The sequence below is a fragment of the Mus musculus genome, chromosome 14 (genome assembly GCF_000001635.26).
Source record: "Mus musculus strain C57BL/6J chromosome 14, GRCm38.p6 C57BL/6J".
In the NCBI taxonomy this organism is placed as follows: Eukaryota; Metazoa; Chordata; class Mammalia; order Rodentia; family Muridae; genus Mus; species Mus musculus.
This window is the reverse complement of record NC_000080.6, coordinates 24457859-24478354: the sequence shown is the minus strand read 5'-3', so window position 1 is coordinate 24478354 and position 20496 is coordinate 24457859. Positions and strand designations below refer to the sequence as shown.

The window sequence follows — 20496 nt, the reverse complement described above, 5'->3', positions numbered from 1 at the left end:
ATAGTTTTTTTAAAGTGCTCTGTTTTGGTTTTGGTGAGGTGTGGTTCGGTCTCACTGTGTAGCTCTGGCTGTTCTAGAACTCACTATGTAGGCCAGGCTGGCCTTGACTTCACAGAGCTCTTCCTGTCTCTGCCTCCCAAGTGTTGGGATTAAAAGCTCTTGCCACCATCGCCTGGCTCAGCTGTTTTGTTTTGTTTTGTTTTGTTTTGTTGAGACAGGGTTTCTCTGTGTAGCCCTGGCAGTCCTGGAACTCACTTTGTAGACCAGGCTGGCCTCGAACTCAGAAATCCGCCTGCCTCTGTCTCCCGAGTGCTGAGATTAAAGACGTGCGCCACCACGCCCGACTCTGGCTCAGCTTTTTAAGGCTTTAAAGGGCTGATAAAGTACTTAAGCTACTTTCTTTATATTTTGTTTTTATTTTGATTGCGTATGTGTTTGTACACATGCGTGAGTGTGAGCACACATGTCGTGTAGTGTGCATATGGAAGTCAGCACAATTTCAGGAGTCAGTTCTCTCTACAGTGAGTTCCAGTGATTGAGTTCCGGTCCTCATACCTACTGGCAGGTGCTTTTACTAAACCAGGGAGCCATCTCACCAGCTCTTACCATATTGCTGTCAGTTAGAGACAGCTGCAAATGAAGACAGAAAGCTTTTTTATATTTGCAAAATAAAAGAATCAGCTTTCCCTTTTTGTGTCTTTTATTTTCCCTTTTCCCAGGGCTAGAGATGGAGCTGAGCCCTCCTCTCAGGCCCATTCAGCAGTGTTTTAAAACAAAATGCCATGCCCTTTGCCAGGCTTGCCAAACACCAAAACCCAGTGTACTGGCTAGTTTTGTGTCAACTTGACACAGCTGGAGTTATCGCAGAGAAAGGAGCTTCAGTTGAGGAAATGCCTCCATGAGATCCAACTGTAAGGCATTTTCTGTTAGTGATCAAGGGGGAAAGGCCCCATTGTGGGTGGGACCAACTCTGAGAGAGCAGACTGAGCAAGCCAGGGGAAGCAAGCCAGTAAGGAACATCCCTCCATTGCTTCTGCATCAGCTCCTGCTTCCTGACCTGCCTGAGTTCCAGTCCTGACTTCCTTTGGTGATGAACAGCAGTTTGGAAGTGTAAGCCGAATAAACCCTTTCCTCCCCAACTTGTTTCTTGGTCATGATGTTTGTGCAGGGATAGAAACCCTGACTAAGACACCCACTCAATCCGTTTTCAGTTCGGTCAGTGTTACTTAAGCATTCAGGGTTGCAGGTTTTGGTGATATGGGCCCCGTTGGGATGCGTGACGGTTGGGGAGTGTGGTCTTTGGAGAATCTCTGTCCTGCTTCCTGCTTATGAATGCCTGCATCACATCTGTTCCCTGACTTGTTTTTCCTACTGACAACACTTGGAACACTTTTGTTGGTTTAATCCTCATATTTAAAACTGTTTTACTGAAAACGCTTTCCTATACAGTGCTATTAAATAAAATAGGCAGTGTTTCTCATTTGCTTGTACGTTTTGTAGTCTAGCCATCCAAAAACTTCTGGTTACACAGTTGTCAAAATAACCAAACAATCAGCTCTTCTTCCCGGTTAGTTTTCTTGGGATGGGTTGTTAGTTTTTAAACCTTAGACTCTCAGAGTCCAGGAGGTTGATCGTTTAAAAGCTGTTGCTGGTCACCCAGAAAGCCTGTAGCAGTCTGCATTCAGTTCACCTCTGAGTTTATATCTGATGGTGGTTACAGGACACCCACCCAAGCTCTGCATGGACACCTAGAGCGCTGTGGGGCCGCTCATCACAGTCTGCTGATCAGTTGCAGGAGTGTGAGTGGTTTACAGGCAGTCTGGACCATCAGTGCTTGTGGTAAATCAGTTCCACGTGTCCTCGTTTGAATGAAAAATGATGTAATGCCTTCCCATGGAACTGCTGACTGAGAAGTTACAGAGCGAGGCTGGAGCAGGCCACGGCCCATGGTGCTGCTGCCACGTCTTCTAAGTCGTAGAGCCTCGTAGACGTTGGCAGATGACGTCACCACAGACTGCAGTCAGTCCAGTGTTGCCCAGTGCAGTACGGAGACTGAGGAGGGACTGGGCCACGCCTCCTTAGGTCTAGGCTCCTGTCTGCCAGCCTGTTCTTAAGCTTCTGTCAAGCCCTATGGTAGCTGTTTTTCCTCTTAGAACTATACAAGGAACAACTGAGTATTGTTGGCTAGCTTGTGAGAGAAAAGACGGTTTCACTGTGGTTTTTATCATGGTCCCATAGGTGAACAAAGCAAACATCAACTTTTTGAGGAAACTGGTTCGAAATGGCCCAGATGTTCACCCAGGAGCCAATTTTATCCAACAAAGACACATGCAGATGAAGAGGTAGTGCCTTCCCAGTTGTGTGGGAGTAACTTTCTTTACAGTACAGCAGGGGGATGGCATGCACTCTAGATAGTGGCATTTTGGAGTGCAGAGAACTTAGTTCAGAGACCATGTATATCCTGCACCCTTAGGTTCCTGAAGTATGGAAATCGGGAAAAGATGGCTCAGGAGCTCAAGTTCGGCGACATTGTAGAGAGACACCTGATAGATGGAGATGTGGTCTTGTTCAACCGGCAGCCCTCCCTGCACAAACTGAGCATCATGGCCCACCTGGTGAGTGTGAGGCTGCCTCTTTCTTCCTGCTGAGCAGGAACATACAGGGTCTATTATAGCTTTGAACTTTACCTTTCAGTTTAAATAAAACTTATTTCACCCTTTAAAATTCAGTGTGTGAGTGAGTGAGTGTGTGTGTGTGTGTGTGTGTGTGTGTCTGTGGTCATGCCTTGATGCATATGTGGAGTTAAGGAACCCCTTGCAGAAACTGATTCTCTCCCCCATGTGCTTCCCAGTTATTAGTGTGTGATTGTGTGTGCACCATCTGTGTGCAGGTGCCTATAGTTACCCAAAGAGGGTATGGGATTTCCTGAATTGGAATTATAGACAGGGTGAGAGGACCAGAATGGGCTGGGAACCAAACATGAGTGCTCTGCAGTAGCAAGTGCTTCTAACCTGAGAACTATCTGCAGCTCCTCCCTTAAGAGGCCTTCAGATGCAAGCTGGAAGAACCATACACAGCACACAGTGGCACAGATCTAATTGAGAGTTGCTGTGAAAACGGCAGAAATATTTCCAGTATGTGTTGTGCACATAGCTTTATATAAAATAGGCAGAAAATCATTTAGTTTTGCTTTTGCTTGTTAACAACTAAGATGCTTAAAAGACTTGCATCAGCAGGCCCCTTGAAGAGTGTTGGGTGTCATAGGCTTACAAGCAGAGGCAGATGTGGCTCTGAGGAGCTGTGTGCTCACCTGCAGATGAGGCTCTGCTCCTGCTACTGCTTTTCATCCCTGTGAGCTCGAAATGAGCCTGAAGGTCTCACCAGATTCAGGTTCACCTTTTTTGGCAGAACTGATATAGTATTTGTTATTGTGCTTGGCTTTTTTGAGGGGGGTTTATGTAATCTGGCCACCCACTCTTGCTGATGATAACAAAACTCAAATACTGAGGCTGCAAAGGGAGCCCTAGTTTCTAATTTCTTTTTGTTCTTATTCGTTATCCAGATGAATTTTAATGGAAGTATTTCCTCCAGGGCTCTACAGAGAAACCCTGTCTTGAAAAAACAAACAAAAAGAAAGTATTTCCCTTTCTGTTAGGGCAATGGCTCACCCTGAAGTACAGTTCACAGAGGGAAGACGGTGTTCATGGCTAGTTCTTTCCCTTCCCTTCCTTTTTCAGCCTGGGCAGGTGAGACTCAGTCACTCCAAGTTACTTGACAGGCTTAGGTTCTTTGTGTTTTGACTTCCACCTGTTATAAACTCAGTGTGAAACTCCGAATGCTGGGCGGTAAGGACTGTGCATATATATCATCTCCTGGGTTGGTATCTGCCTCATAGTATGTTAAATTTGTCTGGTCTCCCAGAGCTTGTTGACTAAATCTACCAATGAGTATGTTTACCGCAACAGAATATGTAGAAGTTCTTTTCTTTTGGACATGCCTAAGTCCTTAAGTTCATATTTCACTTTGTTTGTTGTTCTACAGGCCAGGGTTAAGCCCCACCGGACCTTCAGATTCAATGAATGTGTCTGCACCCCCTACAATGCAGACTTTGATGGGGATGAAATGAACCTTCATCTTCCCCAGACAGAGGAAGCCAAAGCAGAGGCCCTTGTTCTCATGGGGGTAGGTAGTGGGACACTGCCTGTGAAAAGGGCCCCACATGAAATGGCAGTGTAGGTCAATGCCAGGCTCAGCTGGGCGTGGTGGTACATGACTTTAATCCCAGTGCTCAGGAGGCAGAGGCAGGCAGATCTCTGAGTTCAAGGCCAGCCAGGGCTACACTGAGAAACTGTCTAAAAGAAAGGAAGAAGAGAGAAGAGAAGAAATAGCCTGGCATGGTGATGCATACTTATAATTCCAGCACTTAGAACCTGAGCTACAGAGTGAGACCCAGCCCATTGGATGTAGAGACAAGAACATTATGAGTTCAAGGCCAGCATGTTCTACATGATCCTGTCTCTAAAGTGGGGGAAAGTGCATGAGTTCCAGTATGGGCCTTGCTGAGGGAAGATGCCTTACTAAGTGGATTGCCCAGTAGTTTTCGGCACAATTTCTAAATGAAACTTTTTTGAAGTTTCCATGGACACACCATGTTGCTTTGACCTCTTAAAGGGCTCTACAGTAACTGTTTTATCCTCTAAACTCAAAATGAGACTGCTGTGGCTGCAGAGGTTCTATGATAGGTTTGTGCCTCGTCATAGGAATTGGCCTCTGTCTATTGTACTGTCCTCACTGCCCCCCTACCCCTGGCACTGTTGGGTGTCTGCTCTGTAAGGCTCTGCCCCTCTAATAATTCCTTACCAGTTACTTGGTATAGCTTTGGGCTTTGTGGATTTTAATTGGGACCTATGTGTGTTGCCTGTGTTAGCCTTGAACTCATGAGTTCAAGTGAGCCTCCAGCCTCAGTCTCCCTAGTGATTAAGACTACACACATTACATTACATCTAGTTTGGCTTTTCACCCCCCTCTGGTTTATATTTCTACATTATAAGCTAACCTGTGTTATAGTTGTAAGCTGTAATCCTACCCTGAAAAAAATCACTTGTAGGGAGTGTGTGGCTATAGCGCTATGGCGGACTCTTTCATGACATACTGGAAGCCTTTAATTCAGTCCCCAGTCCCACTGAATGTAAATAGATCAAAACAGAAAGCAGCCAGTTCTTTCTTTGCTCCAGCTCTCTTCTGTAGTGTTGGGGTTGACTCAGCTTTGTACTCTCAAGTATGAAGCCACGCTCCCAGCCTCCACATTTTCATTGTTGAAATGGACTTGGTTTGTAGCACAGGCTAGCTAGAATTCACAGATCCTACATCTGCTTTTAGCCCTAATATAACAGACGTGAGATACCATGCTTAGCCACAGGCTTCATCACGGGGGTGATGCTTCAGACTTACGTTGGGTTAGGCCTTAGTCCACGTGGTAATTCTGGTGTTTTGTATTGTCTGTCTTTGTAGGTATTTTGTTTGTTTTTCTAACAACAACAACAAAACCCACATGCTGTTTTGTAATTAAAAACAATATTAAAATGTTCTTAGGAAGAACAGCCAGCACTTGGACTCAGCCAGTCAGAATTTGCTTTTGGGTGCCGTACCACTGTCTTCGTTAGGCAAACTTACTGGTTAAAGTAACAGCTGTTAACTACAGACTCAGACACTTGTGCGGGTAGGGGAGTCTGCGCCATTTGAACAAATCTTTGAGTTTCACTGTAGAAACTCAAAAGAAGGTTTTGCCCTGGCACTATGATGCAGCAGTTCTCAGGAAGGCCTATAGGGCCCAGCTTGGATGTGGGCCCAGAGTACACAGATTGACAAAATCCTGGAACTCTACCCCACATCCTCTCCCTGCTCCAAGTCACCTGCTGTTCTCCCTCTGATAGGTCTCTAAACCTGATAGGTCTCTGATAGGTCTTGGCCCCACCCCAGACATAGGACTCATTATTGTATGGTGGGAAGTAAAAGATCTTTGTCTGACAGGATCTTGGAGGTAGTGAGGAGGCCCAGAAAACCCAGTCTTACAGGAGCACTCCACGTCACCTCATGGACGTTAGAAGGTTCCCACTCTAACATGGAAACTTTTGTCTGCTCTCAAGTGCTGTTAGAACTTAACAGCTCAAACAAGAGAAATTGCTCAGTTCTGTTGGGATGGTGGAGAATCGTGGGCTTGGTTGATTTCAGAGATGACACTCCCCTTAGCATTCATGGAAGGGAGTTCTTAGCTGTGCTGGGTTCACACTTGTTAATGCTAGTGCTGGAGAAGCTGAGGCTGGGGGATCACTGGGAGTTCCAGGCCAGCCTGGGTTACAGAGAGAGCTCTAGGCCAACCTGGGCTACAGAATGAGTGCCTTCTAGAGAGTTTTCCTTTCCCTCGATAGATAAGAAAACTACCGGGTAATAAGAATTCTGGGTAGAGACAATCAGTTCAGCCAGCAGTCATGTGATGCACACTGCACTGTCCAGCTAATATCTGACGTGTACTTGTTCTGTCCTTCAGACCAAAGCGAACCTTGTAACCCCACGAAATGGGGAGCCACTCATTGCTGCCATTCAGGACTTCTTAACAGGTGAGTTTGTGAATATAACTTGAAAGGAGACTGTATTCTCAGCCACAGTGATTCCTTCATACGATGGCCTGAACTGAACACTATTCATTGTATGATGTTGATGCATTGGGTTGAGACCGGGTCTCCCTGTGTGGCTTAGGCTGGGCTGGTGCTCAGAATGCTGTCCCGCACTTCCAGGTGTCAGGGTTATAGATGTGCACCTCTGCTCTGCCCTGTGTTTAGGTTTGTCATTTGCCCTTGAGCTTGCTGGAGGTGTTTTTTTTTGTTGTTGTTTTTTTTTTTTTTTAACTGATTGTTTAATCATTTGATTCTGGGTACACTCACTGACTTTACATTTATTTTTATGTTGTTTCTTTTGTGGTGGAGGCTTAGGGAGAGAAGCTGGGGACGGGGGCATTGCTTTAGGTAGGCTGAGTCTGGGGGATTTGGTGGAGCTTCATATCGGCTGAACTGGGGCAGCAATTTGGAAGGTCTTCATGTAGGCTGAAGTGTGTTGGGAGGTGTTCATTAGGGCTTCATCTGGGCTGACTCTGAGCTTACGGTGCAGCCAAGGCTGATCTTCCTGAAACTAGAAGTTCTCTAGGCCTAGTATCTGGCCCAGGCACTGCCATAGCTCTGAGCTGAGGCAGGGGATGACACAGAGTCACTTCACTAGCTTTGGAGTCGGGTCAGGGGCACAGTCAGCACGCCTGTTTTAATTCTTCTCTGGGAAGCAGACCTGAAGGTTTAACGTGTGTGTGTTCCCCGTGTGGCCCCGTCTCCTTCTGTGCTGGTTGTTTTCCTGTCTTAGGTGCTTACCTCCTCACCCTCAAGGACACCTTCTTTGACCGAGCCAAGGCTTGCCAGATCATCGCTTCAATACTGGTTGGCAAAGATGAAAAAATTAAAGTGCGCCTCCCACCCCCTACAATACTAAAGGTGTGCTGGGGCCAGTGTGGGTTGGGGTAGTGTGGAGGGGGCCGTGCTGCTGCAGGGCTTGCCTGTCCCCACTGCACCCTCTTGCCTTACTGAAGTGGGCTGTGGTGATAGCAGACGGGCCCTCATCTGCCCCCTCCTTTCCTCTAGCCTGTCACCCTGTGGACCGGAAAGCAGATCTTCAGTGTCATCCTCAGACCTAGTGATGACAATCCAGTGCGGGCCAACCTCCGAACCAAGGGCAAGCAGTACTGTGGCAAGGGGGAAGACCTCTGCGTCAACGACTCCTGTGAGTGGGAGGACGGGAGGGGATGGAAGGAGCAAGCAGATAGCAGAGAGTGAACTCCACTCTCTCAGACCACCTCCATTGTTTCTACAAAGGCCCAGGAGGAAGGGGTTTCCTTAGGAACATGTCAGTCTCCGTTCTTCTAGGTGGCAGAGATCCGGGGGTCAGAGTGGTCCTTTTGAATGGTTTTTCAGTTAGTGCAGTTTCTATTTTCTTTCTCGGGTGGGGGGGGGGGGAGCAGTTGAGCATCAAAGGTTGTTTTAATGGAGGTAAAGTGTCACGCTGTAGCCCAAGCATGGAGCTCACAGTGTCTTTGCCTCACTTTGGGAGTGCTGGCTGGCTCTTCAGTGGTGGGCAGTCCCACCTCGCTCTGTTGTGGTGCTGAGGATTGAGCTCAGGGCCTCTTGCATGATGCTTTCACAGAGCTCCACCCCTCCTCAAAACTGGTGGGTTTTGTTTTTTAACTCATTTTTACTTGGTCAGAAAGAAGTCTTGCTAACATGAAAATTCAGTATAACAGAAGAGGATTTAAATACAATTCGCTGAGTCCCTTTAGTTAAAAACAGCGACGCCAAGTGAGGTTCACAGCCACCATCAGAGATTTCTGTCTAGCACAATCTTTTTAGCTTTTCCCAGTTCACTGATAAGTTGTCCCTGGCCTAGTGAAGGTCAGAATGAACATGGCTAGCAGGGCCTCGGGACTAGCTGTGTGAATCTCCAGGATGCCCTACTGCGTTCTCAGGAGGTCAGGACTTCTACTGTGTCTAGTGTTTGGGGGGTACTGGTTCTTCTTACATTTGTTTCCTTACCAGAAAACACATTTTTGTTTGTTTGTTTGGTTGGTTGGTTGGTTTTTCGAGACAGGGTTTCTCTGTGTAGTTCTGGCTGTCCTGGAACTCACTCTGTAGACCAGGCTGGCCTCGAACTCAGAAATCCTCTGCCTCTGCCTCCCGAGTGCTGGGATTAAAGGCGTGCACCACCACGCCCGGCAGAAAACAAATTTTTAAGGAGAAATTCTTTGGCTGTACTTTGAATTTTTAGGATGTAAACATTATTCTCCACCAGATAATTGTTCACTTAAATGCATTGTCAGTATCGCCCTTCCAGATGTCACCATCCAGAACAGTGAGTTGATGTGCGGCAGCATGGACAAAGGGACCCTGGGGTCGGGGTCCAAGAACAACATCTTCTACATCTTGCTACGAGACTGGGGGCAGAATGAGGCTGCCGATGCCATGTCTCGGCTTGCCAGGCTGGCTCCTGTCTACCTGTGTGAGTATCTCAGTAGCTTCGTGTCTCACGTTAATGCCGCAGAGGGAAAGGCTTAGTGTGTTATAAGTGTGCTCTCCCACACGGACAAAACGTTAAGTCATTTGTGCATATGTCAGTGAGGTCGACTCAGGGCTGCCAAGTTGGGGATGTGAATTGACTTTCTTTTTTCCTTTCTATTCAGAACTTAAAAGTAGCTTCCTGTTGTCTATAACTGGGTGCACTGCATAAGAAGCCATTTGTGGGATACTTGCCAGGTCCTTGGCAAAGGTCTACAGCCTTTGGGCGTCCCTTACATTCCACCCGGATGATTCAGTGTCAGCCCTCTGTGCTTACACGGCTCTTTCTTATGCCTGCTCATTCTTGGAGGGTGTAGAATATATATATCAAGGGATTTTGGTTTTTAATGATAGGGTTTCTCTATGTATCCCTGCTGTCTTAGAACTTACTCTGTAGACCCTACTGGCCTCGAACTCACTGACATGTGCTTGCCTCTGCCTCCTGAGGGCTGAGATTAAAGGTGTGTGCCACTACCACCTGGACATCTCAAGTGATTTTTGCGTGTGTCCCAACTTGAGTTGCTGGCGTGTGTGTGTGTGTGTGTGTGTGTGTGTGTGTGTGTGTTGTGTGTTGTGTGTTGTGTTTGTTGTTTGAGTAAGGGTACACTGCCACACCATGAGTGTAGAAGTTCAAGACAACTTGCAGGTCTCAGACTTGGTGGCAAACAGCTTTATCCACTGAGTCATGTTGCCAACCATAAAATCTACTCACACTTGACTATTCTGCTGGGTGAAAAGTTCTAGACTAGATACTTTTTCTTCGTATCAGAATCCCTTTGGTGGGGTTGAAATCCTCTGTAGCTTCTAGAGGTGCAATCAAAAGGGTGCCACTTTTCTTTAATAATTTATTTATATTTTTAATGTTCATTAATATTTTACCTGGATGTACATGTGTGAAGGTGACAGGAACCCTAGAACTGGAGTTAGAGGCAGCTGCCATGTGGTTGCTGGAAACTGAACTCAAATCCTCTGGAAGAGCAGTGAGTGCTTTTAACTTCTGAGCCATCTCTCAAGCCCAGTTGTGGCCACTTTTATTCTCACAATGCTTTGAATGTTTGTGTGTGTGCGTGTGTGTACTGTGAATGTGTGTGTGTTGTCTTGTGTTCTTATTGGAAAAGTTCACAGTGGTAAGCTTTTTCGTTTCTTGTGCTAATCACTCAGTCATCTCCTGTAAGTTTGCAGCAGTGTCCTTTCTTTCTGGAAATGTCCTCATTATTTCTTGGATAATTTTATCTTCATTTCTTGTTGTTTTTACCTTGTGTTAATTGCATTTCTCTTTACTGCATCAATTCTGCTTTTCATACCTTTTTTTCTATTGTCTATGTCTTTATTCTTGATTCCTTTCGTCTCTCATCATTTCTGTTGATATGTGGTGGCCTGCAGTGAGGCCCATCAAACCCGCAGCTTGACTAGTACCTCACACCCACAGGGCCACCACTTACCCCCTTAAGTAACAGGTTTCCCCGGGGAGGCTTGATTTCCTCAGAGACATCAGAAGGTGTGTCTTCCCTGGGGACAGTGACTTGGAAGCTAGACAAGGAGGGGGCTCAGTGGTCCCCGGTATATGATGTACAGGTGGTTCTCCGGTATCTTGTTGTCCTATCTGGCTGTGTCTGGTGTTCCCAAACCCAGAGCACTTGCTGCCTTTCCTGAGGGTGTGTGCTGCCATCTCCCTTGGAGCACATCCAGAGCCTGTTTCTTACACAGACTTTTCACCCATTCACTTGTTTCCAGTGCACTCATCTCCATGTCTGGAGAACCTAGCAGTCTCAATTTTAAGCCTCTCTAGACTTGTTGGTTCTCCACCTCACCTTTCTCATGCAGCTAAGAGTGATCACTCCACTCCTTTCTTCACATTTGAAGCTTAGTCCTAGCTTACTGGAAATGGCATTTCTATTGCCTTTTTCCCCCCTTTGGGAACAGAACCCAGATTCACACAGCGCTCTCTTCATTGAGTTACACCCCCAGTCTGACACTGCCTCCTTCTCTCTCTTTGAGAGTGATCTCTGAGGAGAGGAGGGCAAGCAGTAGGATAAGCTCTACCCCACAGCTTGACTGATGATAGTTATCCCTCTAACTCTGCCTGCCAATTCGTCCTCAGCTAACCGTGGGTTCTCCATCGGGATTGGTGATGTCACGCCTGGCCAGGGACTGCTGAAAGCCAAGTATGAGCTACTAAATGCTGGCTACAAAAAATGTGACGAGTACATTGAAGCCCTGAACACAGGCAAGCTGCAGCAGCAGCCAGGCTGCACGGCCGAGGAGACGCTTGAGGTGAGACTGCCCTCAGATCAGCATGGTCAGTTGTCCTGCTTACAGTGTGCTTGGGGATGGGCTAAGAGCCATGCAGAGCAGATGCAGAAGAGCAAGAAGGGGAGCACCATCGGGTGGCAGTCCTGGCTCGTGTTCTTACTAGGTAGACAAGGCAGGGCCTTTGCCCCATGCACGCTCTCTGGTATGAAAGCATGGTATCTGTTCTTTTGACCTTATGAGGCTGTTCTGACTCTTCCTCAGTGCCTCTGCTCTCCCTGCTTACAGCATCATTCCAGAGACACCACACTATAACTCAGTGGGCTGATCATTACCATGACTTGGGTACAGGATAAAGAATACTCATAGTGGACGGTCTTATGGGACCCAACCCGTAACTTCCTCACGTGTGAAACCACTTTGCTAGGTGCTGAACTGGCTGCATCAACATCTGTTACCTCTCCTCTAGGAGACTGAAGTTCTAGAGTAGCTGGGGTGCCAGCAGGTGGGGCACCCCCAGCAGATGGGGCACAGGGCTTTGTTTTGTTCTGTTTCATGGCAGTCTCACTCTGTAGTTCAGGCTGGCCTCTAATTTAAGCTCTTCTGATCTCAGCCTCCTTGAGTCTTGGGATTTGCAAGTATGTGTTTTCTTTCTTTTCTCTCTCTCCCCCCCTCTCCTGCCTTCTCTGTGGCCTGTGCCTTGTGCCTTTCCCTCACTCTAGTTGGGAAGACAGGCTCTTGAAGCATCAAGTTCTCTGACCTGGATGTGGTGGCACATACCTATAATCCCAGTTACCTGGAGGCTGAGGCAGGAAAATGTAGAGTTCAAAGCCAGTGTTTTGTTTTCTCTTCAGATCATAGAAATATTTTGCTAAAGAGGGTTCAAAACCAGGTTGAGCAACTTTAGCAATACTGTGACTAAAAGAGAGGTGAAGAATTCTTTTTGTGATTTTTTTTTTTTTTTTTTGAGACAGGGTTTCTCTATGTAAGCCTGTGTAGTCTCTAGTTCACAATCCTGCCATAGCCTCCTGCATGCTGGGCTCCAAGGACTATATTAATCCCCTGAAAGTCACCTCACTTTCAGTCTTACTGAGTTCTAGGCAGAAGGGTAAGAGGATGCTTCAAATTACTAGAGTCCTCACTAGGACAAGGACTCTAGAGGGTGGCACCTTAAATTGTGGATTATGGCTGTGCTCACAGGTAAGGGGGCTCCTGGAGTCATCTGTCCCACTCTTTGCTCATGCAGGCTGAAGCATGCTTGGTGAGACCAGGTAGAAAGACAGAGTGTGCAAGTGGAGTGAGCGGGTTCCCTTCACACGCTGGATGTATCTTTACAGGACCGTGTATACAAGCCATTTATTGATTCTGCTTCATGAGCAGCTATTCACACTCTTTCAGAACTCTACAGAAGAAAGGCATTTATGCAACTTGGGCTTTTTGATTATCAGAGCTCAGTGAACTTCACCGATTGGAAATCAGACATCATTTAAATTTTCTGTAAATGTCCAATGGAAGCTTTGTGATCTGTAGAGCCCGAGCATGACTTCTCATGGACTGCATTTTCTTCCCTCTGTCCCCTTGCCCAGGCTCTGATCCTGAAGGAGCTGTCTGTGATCCGGGACCATGCTGGCAGTGCCTGCCTCCGCGAGCTGGACAAGAGCAACAGCCCCCTCACCATGGCCCTGTGTGGCTCCAAAGGTGAGATAAGCCCTCAGGGTTGGCTGTTCGTGTGGCCTGCCAAGGGCTTGGCTCTAGATAATTGGTGCTTGTAACTCTGTAGAGGCTCTTCTGTCTCTAAAGAGCCAGACGGGATGGATGACTGAGCCTTTGTTTGCATTTAGGGCAGTTTAAGTCTTTTGAAGAAACTGGTTAGTAATATGGCTGGGTCCTGAGTTTGGAGGTGCTTTGACTAAGTTTGATGTTAAGAAGAAAGCTGGGAATTTTTAGTAATATATTTAGTGATGTAGCAATCGTTTTCCATTGATTGATTGATTGATTGATTGTGATGTTGAGTATCAAATCCAGGGCCTCATGCATCTACTCTACTACTGAGCTATAGCCCTATCTTAGATGTGGCAAAATGTAACTACATATTTACTCAGACCCTTAAAAGCATTAGATTTAATAATCCATGCTCAAACTTAGAGCCTGGGGCTTCTATTACTGTACTTTTTGCTTATTGTGAAATTCTAGCTCTCTACCTTGGCTACCTTTCACCTGTTGTTCTACTTCCTGCCCCTGGTGTTCACCTAGGGCCTCCCCTCCTCTGTCTTTGCTTCCTACTCTTACACACACATTCAGATTTCTTCTCCCTTTCGTCCTCTGTATATAAACCCATGACCAGAAGGCCAGTCTGTGAAAGGTTGCAAAGGCTCTTCCCTCCACCCCACACATGCACAAGCCCTTCCCTTGGCTTCACCTACATTGCTGTAGCTGTTGCTGTAGCTGGCCTCCGTGGACGCCTAGGCTGTGAGCATAGGGTTGTGCTGTGTCCCTTTCTGTTTTCTCCTCTGTCTGGCTGCCTTCTGTTACTACTGTGCTGCATTACATTTTTCCAGTATAATTTACATTTCTGACCTGTACCCCAGGTTCCTTCATAAACATATCACAGATGATTGCCTGTGTGGGACAGCAAGCCATCAGTGGCTCCCGGGTTCCAGATGGCTTTGAGAACAGATCTTTGCCTCACTTTGAGAAGCATTCAAAGGTAAATGGCAGTGGAAGACTGAAGGCTTGTCCAGATTGTCCTCTGAGGGACACAGAACTATCAGGGTGTAACGCCACATTGGTTGTTTCCATGTGGTTCCACTATGATGTCACTTGTGTCCCCTTCATGTCAGTCTTCAAACATTTGAAGTGCTTGTTTGGTGACTGTTGGTATGTGAGAGTTTCACCACCATCACAATGGTCTGTTTTTACATTTTTAGTTGGCTGTAGCTACATATGGCTCTTGTGTGGAGGTGGGTGGGGCTGAACCACAATAAGAATGCCTTGAAGGCAGCAGCTCCCAGGGAATGGGTCAGACACCCTCTGAGTTCCTTGACACTTTGGGACAGCAGCTCACACTCCCACTTCCCTCTTGTGAGCCACTCACATGCCCTGGCACTCCAGCAAAGATAGCCTGTGCAAGTTGTCTCTACTATAGGCAGTTCTTCAGCCACTGGCTAGGAATGTGTAGCCTCCAGGGGACATTTTCTTATGTGGGTGGATTTTACAATTTGGGATCTTGAACCTCATTTGATTTTCTTCTTTCCTACTTCTCTTTAGCTCCCTGCTGCCAAAGGCTTTGTGGCCAATAGCTTTTACTCTGGCTTAACGCCTACTGAGTTTTTCTTCCACACAATGGCCGGTCGGGAGGGTCTGGTGGACACAGCTGTAAAGACTGCTGAAACAGGATACATGCAGGTAAGTGAGGATGTGTCATTAGCTGCAGAGCACCAGGTCTTTGTGAGTGTGAACTGTGCCTGTAGTGAGGGTGTATGTGTCTGTGTGTCTATCTGTCTTGTGTTTTTGTTTGTGAGCTGTGGCTTACCACCACCTTGGGTTTGAAGGGAAACGTTTAGACTTCTTGATGCTCCAGAGCTAAAGAAACAAAATAGTAACCCAACTCAGATGGTCCTGTGGACCTTGAATGGTGAGAACAGGCTGGAGTTGGTGTCACTGAGTGCCCTAGAGGTGGATGCTGAGCGTAGAGCCTGGAACTTGTGATTCAGCCTCCTCAGCTGTTTGCTAGCACGAAGGGTGTGGAGTGGTACCTGCCTGCTAGTTACTGAGAGGGTTGTCTCCCACTTTGCTACTGTTTAGGTCTCATTATTCACCTCCATGGCTCTTGGGAATTACAGCTGCAGGGTAGCAGGGCTGGGCTAGAGGATTTTTGCTGCACTTCTCAAATGGCTGTCAACCTTGACCCTGTGTGTCTCCTCTAAGGTCGCAGCAGGATTTCTCTCTACTCCCCATACATTAGTAGCTCTGCATGTTACAAGACAGCCATGTGTGTTTCTCTTGCCGGCGATCTCGTACAGGGCCTCCCAAATGCTAGGCCAGAGCTTTAATTGCTGAGCATAGTCCTAGCCCCACCAAAATTCTTCATGTTTTTGACTGACACTAGTTAAAATTGACAGGCCACATTATTGGGCCACAAACTTGATTCCAGCTTGTTTCCTGTGTTTCCCCTGGAAGTATGGTCCCTATAGACCAGGCTTGTTAAACTAGTGAGCTGAACAAAGGTTATGAGGATATAGTGGCAGAAGACACTTGTTACAGACAGAGCCCTGCTTATGCCATGTTTGGTATCATCTGGTGCTGTAGACACCTGCTAGGAATTACCCTTTGTAGGAGGTGTGCCACTTTTGTGTCACACCCCAGTGGGCTGTGAATGCTTTTCCTACTCATGCATGACAAGCTGTGTCTTAGGGTGTGAACATATGTAGTATGAATTCCTGGATCACTATGTTAGCCTAGAAGCAGTGGGTTCTGGCAAGGGGGGCTTTGTTTCTCTAAGGCACACTACTGGCTGCTGGTGGAAGGCTCTCCCAGGCAGAGTTGAGAAATGGTTGCTGCTCTTGATTCAGATTCTTGCCCTGCCTCCTCCCCTTCTGTCCTAAAACAGAGCTTGCATCCGACTCTCTGTACTGAAGTCTACAGGTGTCCCGGCATGAGTGTGTGTAGAAACTATAGTTTGTACCACAGGGAGCTGGGGGAGGCAAAGCAGCCCGGGAAAGCAGTGTGCAGAGTTTTGGGGGCTGGTGAGGTTTCTGCTACAGGGAGACGTAACATAGTGAAGACGCGGTTAGAGCAAGAGCTGCTTCTCATTGCACATGTGCCTGGATGTTCTCCGGTAAGGGAGGCAGCTATAAGGGTTTCTAATAAAGTGCTGTTGATGTGATTCGAGTGCTTATAACCCAGGGCTGGGATGAGGCTTGATGATCGAGTGCTTACCTAGCACACATAGGGCCCCGGGTTGATCTCTAGCAGCAGGAAAAACAAGTAAATCAATGACCTGTGACCTTAAAACTTTGAATGGCAAGTCTGGTTGTGTGCTGTGAAGCAGCCTTCAGCAGGCAGCTGGTCTTCCTTCTCTTCCTGTAGAGAAGACTGGTCAAATCCCTGGAAGACCTCTGCTCGCAGTACGATCTGACAGTGCGGAGCTCCACCGGTGACATCATCCAGTTCATCTATGGAGGAGATGGCTTAGATCCTGCTGCCATGGAGGGCAAAGACGAACCGCTGGAGTTTAAGCGGGTTCTGGACAACATCAAGGTGGGATACAGCACTCTGTGGGGGCTGCAGACTTCTGGAGGCTCTGTCTTCTCTTGGCACTACAAATAAGTACCATGCTTTCTCTTAGTTCCCTCAGCCTGAGGACTACATTAGTGCCTTTCTTCCAGTGACCCTGTTTTCATTTGTGCGCCTGTTAGTCCAAATCAGATAGATACAAGGGGAAGAGGCTTGGCTCCTCTCAGCTAGTGGAGTGAACTAGAGACCAGCTTCATGAAGAATGGTGTGAGGCAGCAAGCTCCTTTCATATACTAGAGCCAGGAATGGATGTTGGAACCATTCTTTTTGAAGAGTCATTGGACAAGATTCATCTGGTGTCAATTTAGTGCCTTTTTCCCAGCTTTTATCGACAGAAGGTTGTTCCAATGAGGTGTCTTTTCCACTAGTAGTTGCAGCTACCAGTTAAGAATGGGTCAAAAATGGCTCAGTGGTTAAGAGCGCCTACTGCTCTTCCAAAGGTCCTGAGTTTGAATCCTATCAACCACATGGAGGCTTCCAACCATTCGTAATGAAAACTGATGCTCTCTTCTGGAGTGTCTGAAGACACACTACAGTGTACTTACATATAATAAATAAATAAATATTACTTAAAAAAAAAAGAACGGGTCAAAAAAATAATAAAACTTTGAGGGAACCCCCATGAGCTTAAGGTGTGGTGAAATATTTCCCCTCTTGAGATGTTTAGTTGGCTGGTTATTTTTGTAATCCTGAAGTTGAGGCCAGGGCCTGGAGTATGCTGAAAAAGGGCTGTAGCAACATCTTTGATCCTTTATTAATTTTGTACTTTTTATTTTCAGATAACATCTTACTTGGCTGCCAACTGCAGTTGAATTTGTTCTGTAGCTTAGGCCAGCTAGAACTTGTGATCCACCTGCCTGGGCCTTCTAAGTAGCTGAGATTACAGAGTGGACCACTAAGCCTGGTGACAGCAATGTATATTTTTACAAATACAAAATATGCCAGGCAGTAGTAATCCCAGCATTTTGGAGGCAGAAGCAGGCAGATCTCTGAGTTTGAGGCCAGCCTGGTCTACAGAGCAAGTTCCAGTATGGCCTGGGCTACACAGAGAAATTCTGTCTCACAACAAACAAACAAACAAACAAACAACAACAACAAAACCCTAACTACAGTCTGGGCTGCAGTTGAGTGGGGAAGCAGCAGATCCACACCTAGCAATTAGAGTGGAACTCCTTAAGTCAGGGGATTCCTAGCGGCACGGCAGAGCAGGCCTGTAGTCCTTTCTCTTGGGGGGAAGAGGATCAGGAATTAAAGGCCAACTGCCGCTGCGTAATGAGCCTGAGGTCAGCCTGAACTACACAGGACACTGTCTCAGACAGGCCAGACAGAAGGCAGAGCTTATCTGGTGTTCACTTTCACATTAGACATGGAGTCCAGAGTTTATTAGCAAAGAAAGCCACAGGTTGCTAAGAGCTTACTGCAGAGTTTTATATCTGGGAAATCCCTCTGCCTCCCCCTCAGCAGGCACATGTAACACATGTCTTTCTGGTGCTCAGGCAGTGTATCCATGTCTTTCTGGTGCTCAGGCAGTGTACCCGTGTCTTTCTGGTGCTCAGGCAGTGTATCCATGTCTTTCTGGTACTCAGGCAGTGTATCCATGTCAGACTGAACCTGCTCTCAGTAAGAACGACCTCACCTTGACCGCTGAGGCCATCATGAAGAAGAATGAGTTCCTATGCTGCCAAGACAGCTTCCTGCAGGTAGGCTCTGCCTGGTGTCCTGGGGACTCTGTCTAGTGCCTCCCACTGCAATTTATAAGTCAGGGTTTTATTGTGTTCTAGACAGTATCTCACTAGCCAGATAAAGAATAATGTCTTGTCTTTCACACAAGTGACTCTGTGTTGGAAAAGGAATCTAGAGATCTTGTCTGTATAGCCTTGTCACCAGCCCCATGTCCACTTTCTTTTTTTCTGCAGCCATTCTGAGCACCTGCCTTTAGTGACTGCCATCTGCCTCAGATTGCAGCTTCTTTCTAGCACAGATCAGAAACTGACTGTGTGGTCTTCCCATTCCTCCTGGGGCCACCACTATGCTGTGCCTTGAAGGTTCTCATCGGTTTGCTTTTTGTTTCTGACCAGTGAGGACCCGCTCCAGCAGCATCTCCTCATCTGTAATCATGGTTAAAATCAAAGGCAGAGGATTGAGTGACCCCAGCCAGTGCTCACCTTCAGGCTTGAGCCCACAGGCCAGGTTGTGTGTGCAGCAGGACCAGAGGGGAATCCTGGGGAGACCCCATTCCCCTTGATCCTGTGTGTAGGTGTGAAAGGTGAAAGGTATTGGTTTTTACCCTAGAAGTCATCTTGCTTTTATGCTTTTTAGAGATTAGAATGACAGTTTTGTTTTTCCACGTGACTATATTAGTTATCTTCCTCTTCATCCTCAAGGACCTTCACTGAGAAATAACAGCCACGTGCTGTGTCAGCATGGCCTGCGAGCCAGCAAGCGACCTGTCGCCAGCATGGGGGCAACACATTTCTGTCCCAGTTCCAGCAAACACAGGCTCCTCCTCTGGCTGATTCCTATACCTTTGAGTAGTTTTCATAGATGGCCTTGTGGCCAACAGTTTCTTCAGTGAGCACTGGCTCAGCTTGTCCACTATGTCACTCATATTAAAGACTTAATGATGTGACAGTGGTAAAACGTGTCCTCTCTGTCCAGTCTCTCACAATGAGGAACTCACATGCTCTAAGAGAACTAAAATTGAATGCTAAGCCCAGCCCATACTACAGCTGAGGCAGGTCTGAGTAGCCAGCCCTTGTTTCCTGGCCCTTACCAGAGGCCAGTATGAATGCTATTGGCACACTGGAGTGTGAGACTAATGACGAGTTGCCCATGAGTTCATTTGCCTGCTGAGTGTTGTACGTGCCTTCCTCTAGCATGCGTAGACTCACCCGACAGAATTCCTGGTGCTTATATCAGGCTGGTTTCTTCCATGTGAGTCTGCTGTTTAGAACTGTCATGTCCAGTGTGTGTCTGTCCCCTAGACCCTTTATTCCTTTCAACAAAGTCACTGGGAGCATGTTACATGAGGAGCCACTGACAGGTGCTACCCCTAGTGCCTGTAGGCTGTGGTTTGGTGTGCATGTCTGATGGTGTGTGTCTGTCTGTTTCCATCTCCTCACAGCTGGAAACCTCCAGGCCTCTTCGCCTTCTGCTGTTTCTGTTCCCCTTGCTGAAAGAGTTGTCACAGCTCCTGGGCCCTTAGGTCTCAGCCCTGAACCAGACAAGTGGCAAGGGGTGAAAGCCACTGGTGGGCAGGGTATTTTTGCCCTGAGCAGCACAGAGAGAGGTCTGTCCTGTCCAGCGTCTCTCCACCTTGTCTTTGCAGTTACTCACTGTCCCAAACCAGTTCCAGGTGACTGCTTACTGAGTCTTGAGAGCTTTTCTTTTCTTCCCTTTTCAATATTACTACATTCGTATTTATTTATATTGTGGGTGCCATGGTAAGCATGTGAAACTCAGAGGACAGCTCTTCCCCTATGGTCTTGGGGACAGAACCCAGGCCGTCAGGCTTAGGGACAGGCATCTTTACCCCCGGACACAGTCACTAGCAATGAGTTTTTCTTCCACATCAGTCTTTGAGGAGCTTTAAATAATATGTTATGTACATGGGTATTTTGCCTGCGTGTATGTCTGTGCACTACTTGCCTGCCTGGTGCCCGTGGAGGCCAGACCACAGAGTCACAGGTGCTTATGAGCTTTCGTGTGAGTGCGTGGAGTTGAACCTGGATGTCCTGGAAGAGTAACCCGTGCTTTTAAGTGCCGAGTGTTCTCTCCAGCCCGTTCTGAGACTTTAAATCTTACA

The 20496-nt window shown here is 47.2% G+C and overlaps 1 protein-coding gene across 3 annotated transcripts in view; it reads left to right on the top strand.

Moving 5' to 3' along the window:
• Window positions 1-20496, top strand: part of Polr3a (polymerase (RNA) III (DNA directed) polypeptide A) — a 38377-nt gene that overhangs the window by 8716 nt on the left and 9165 nt on the right. Inside the window, exons 9-21 of one of the 3 annotated variants that reach the window (NM_001081247.2) lie at window positions 2239-2342; window positions 2474-2615; window positions 4042-4182; window positions 6548-6617; window positions 7408-7535; window positions 7683-7821; window positions 8926-9090; window positions 11248-11420; window positions 12983-13094; window positions 13985-14103; window positions 14664-14801; window positions 16485-16655; window positions 18278-18391. In NM_001081247.2, coding sequence (NP_001074716.1) covers window positions 2239-2342; window positions 2474-2615; window positions 4042-4182; window positions 6548-6617; window positions 7408-7535; window positions 7683-7821; window positions 8926-9090; window positions 11248-11420; window positions 12983-13094; window positions 13985-14103; window positions 14664-14801; window positions 16485-16655; window positions 18278-18391 — 1716 coding nt within the window. Of the gene's footprint in view, window positions 1-2238; window positions 2343-2473; window positions 2616-4041; window positions 4183-6547; window positions 6618-7407; window positions 7536-7682; window positions 7822-8911; window positions 9091-11247; window positions 11421-12982; window positions 13095-13984; window positions 14104-14663; window positions 14802-16484; window positions 16656-18187; window positions 18392-20496 lie in introns of those variants that run through there. The other 2 variants (XM_006518819.4, XM_030247748.1) reach the window with 2 other exon arrangements.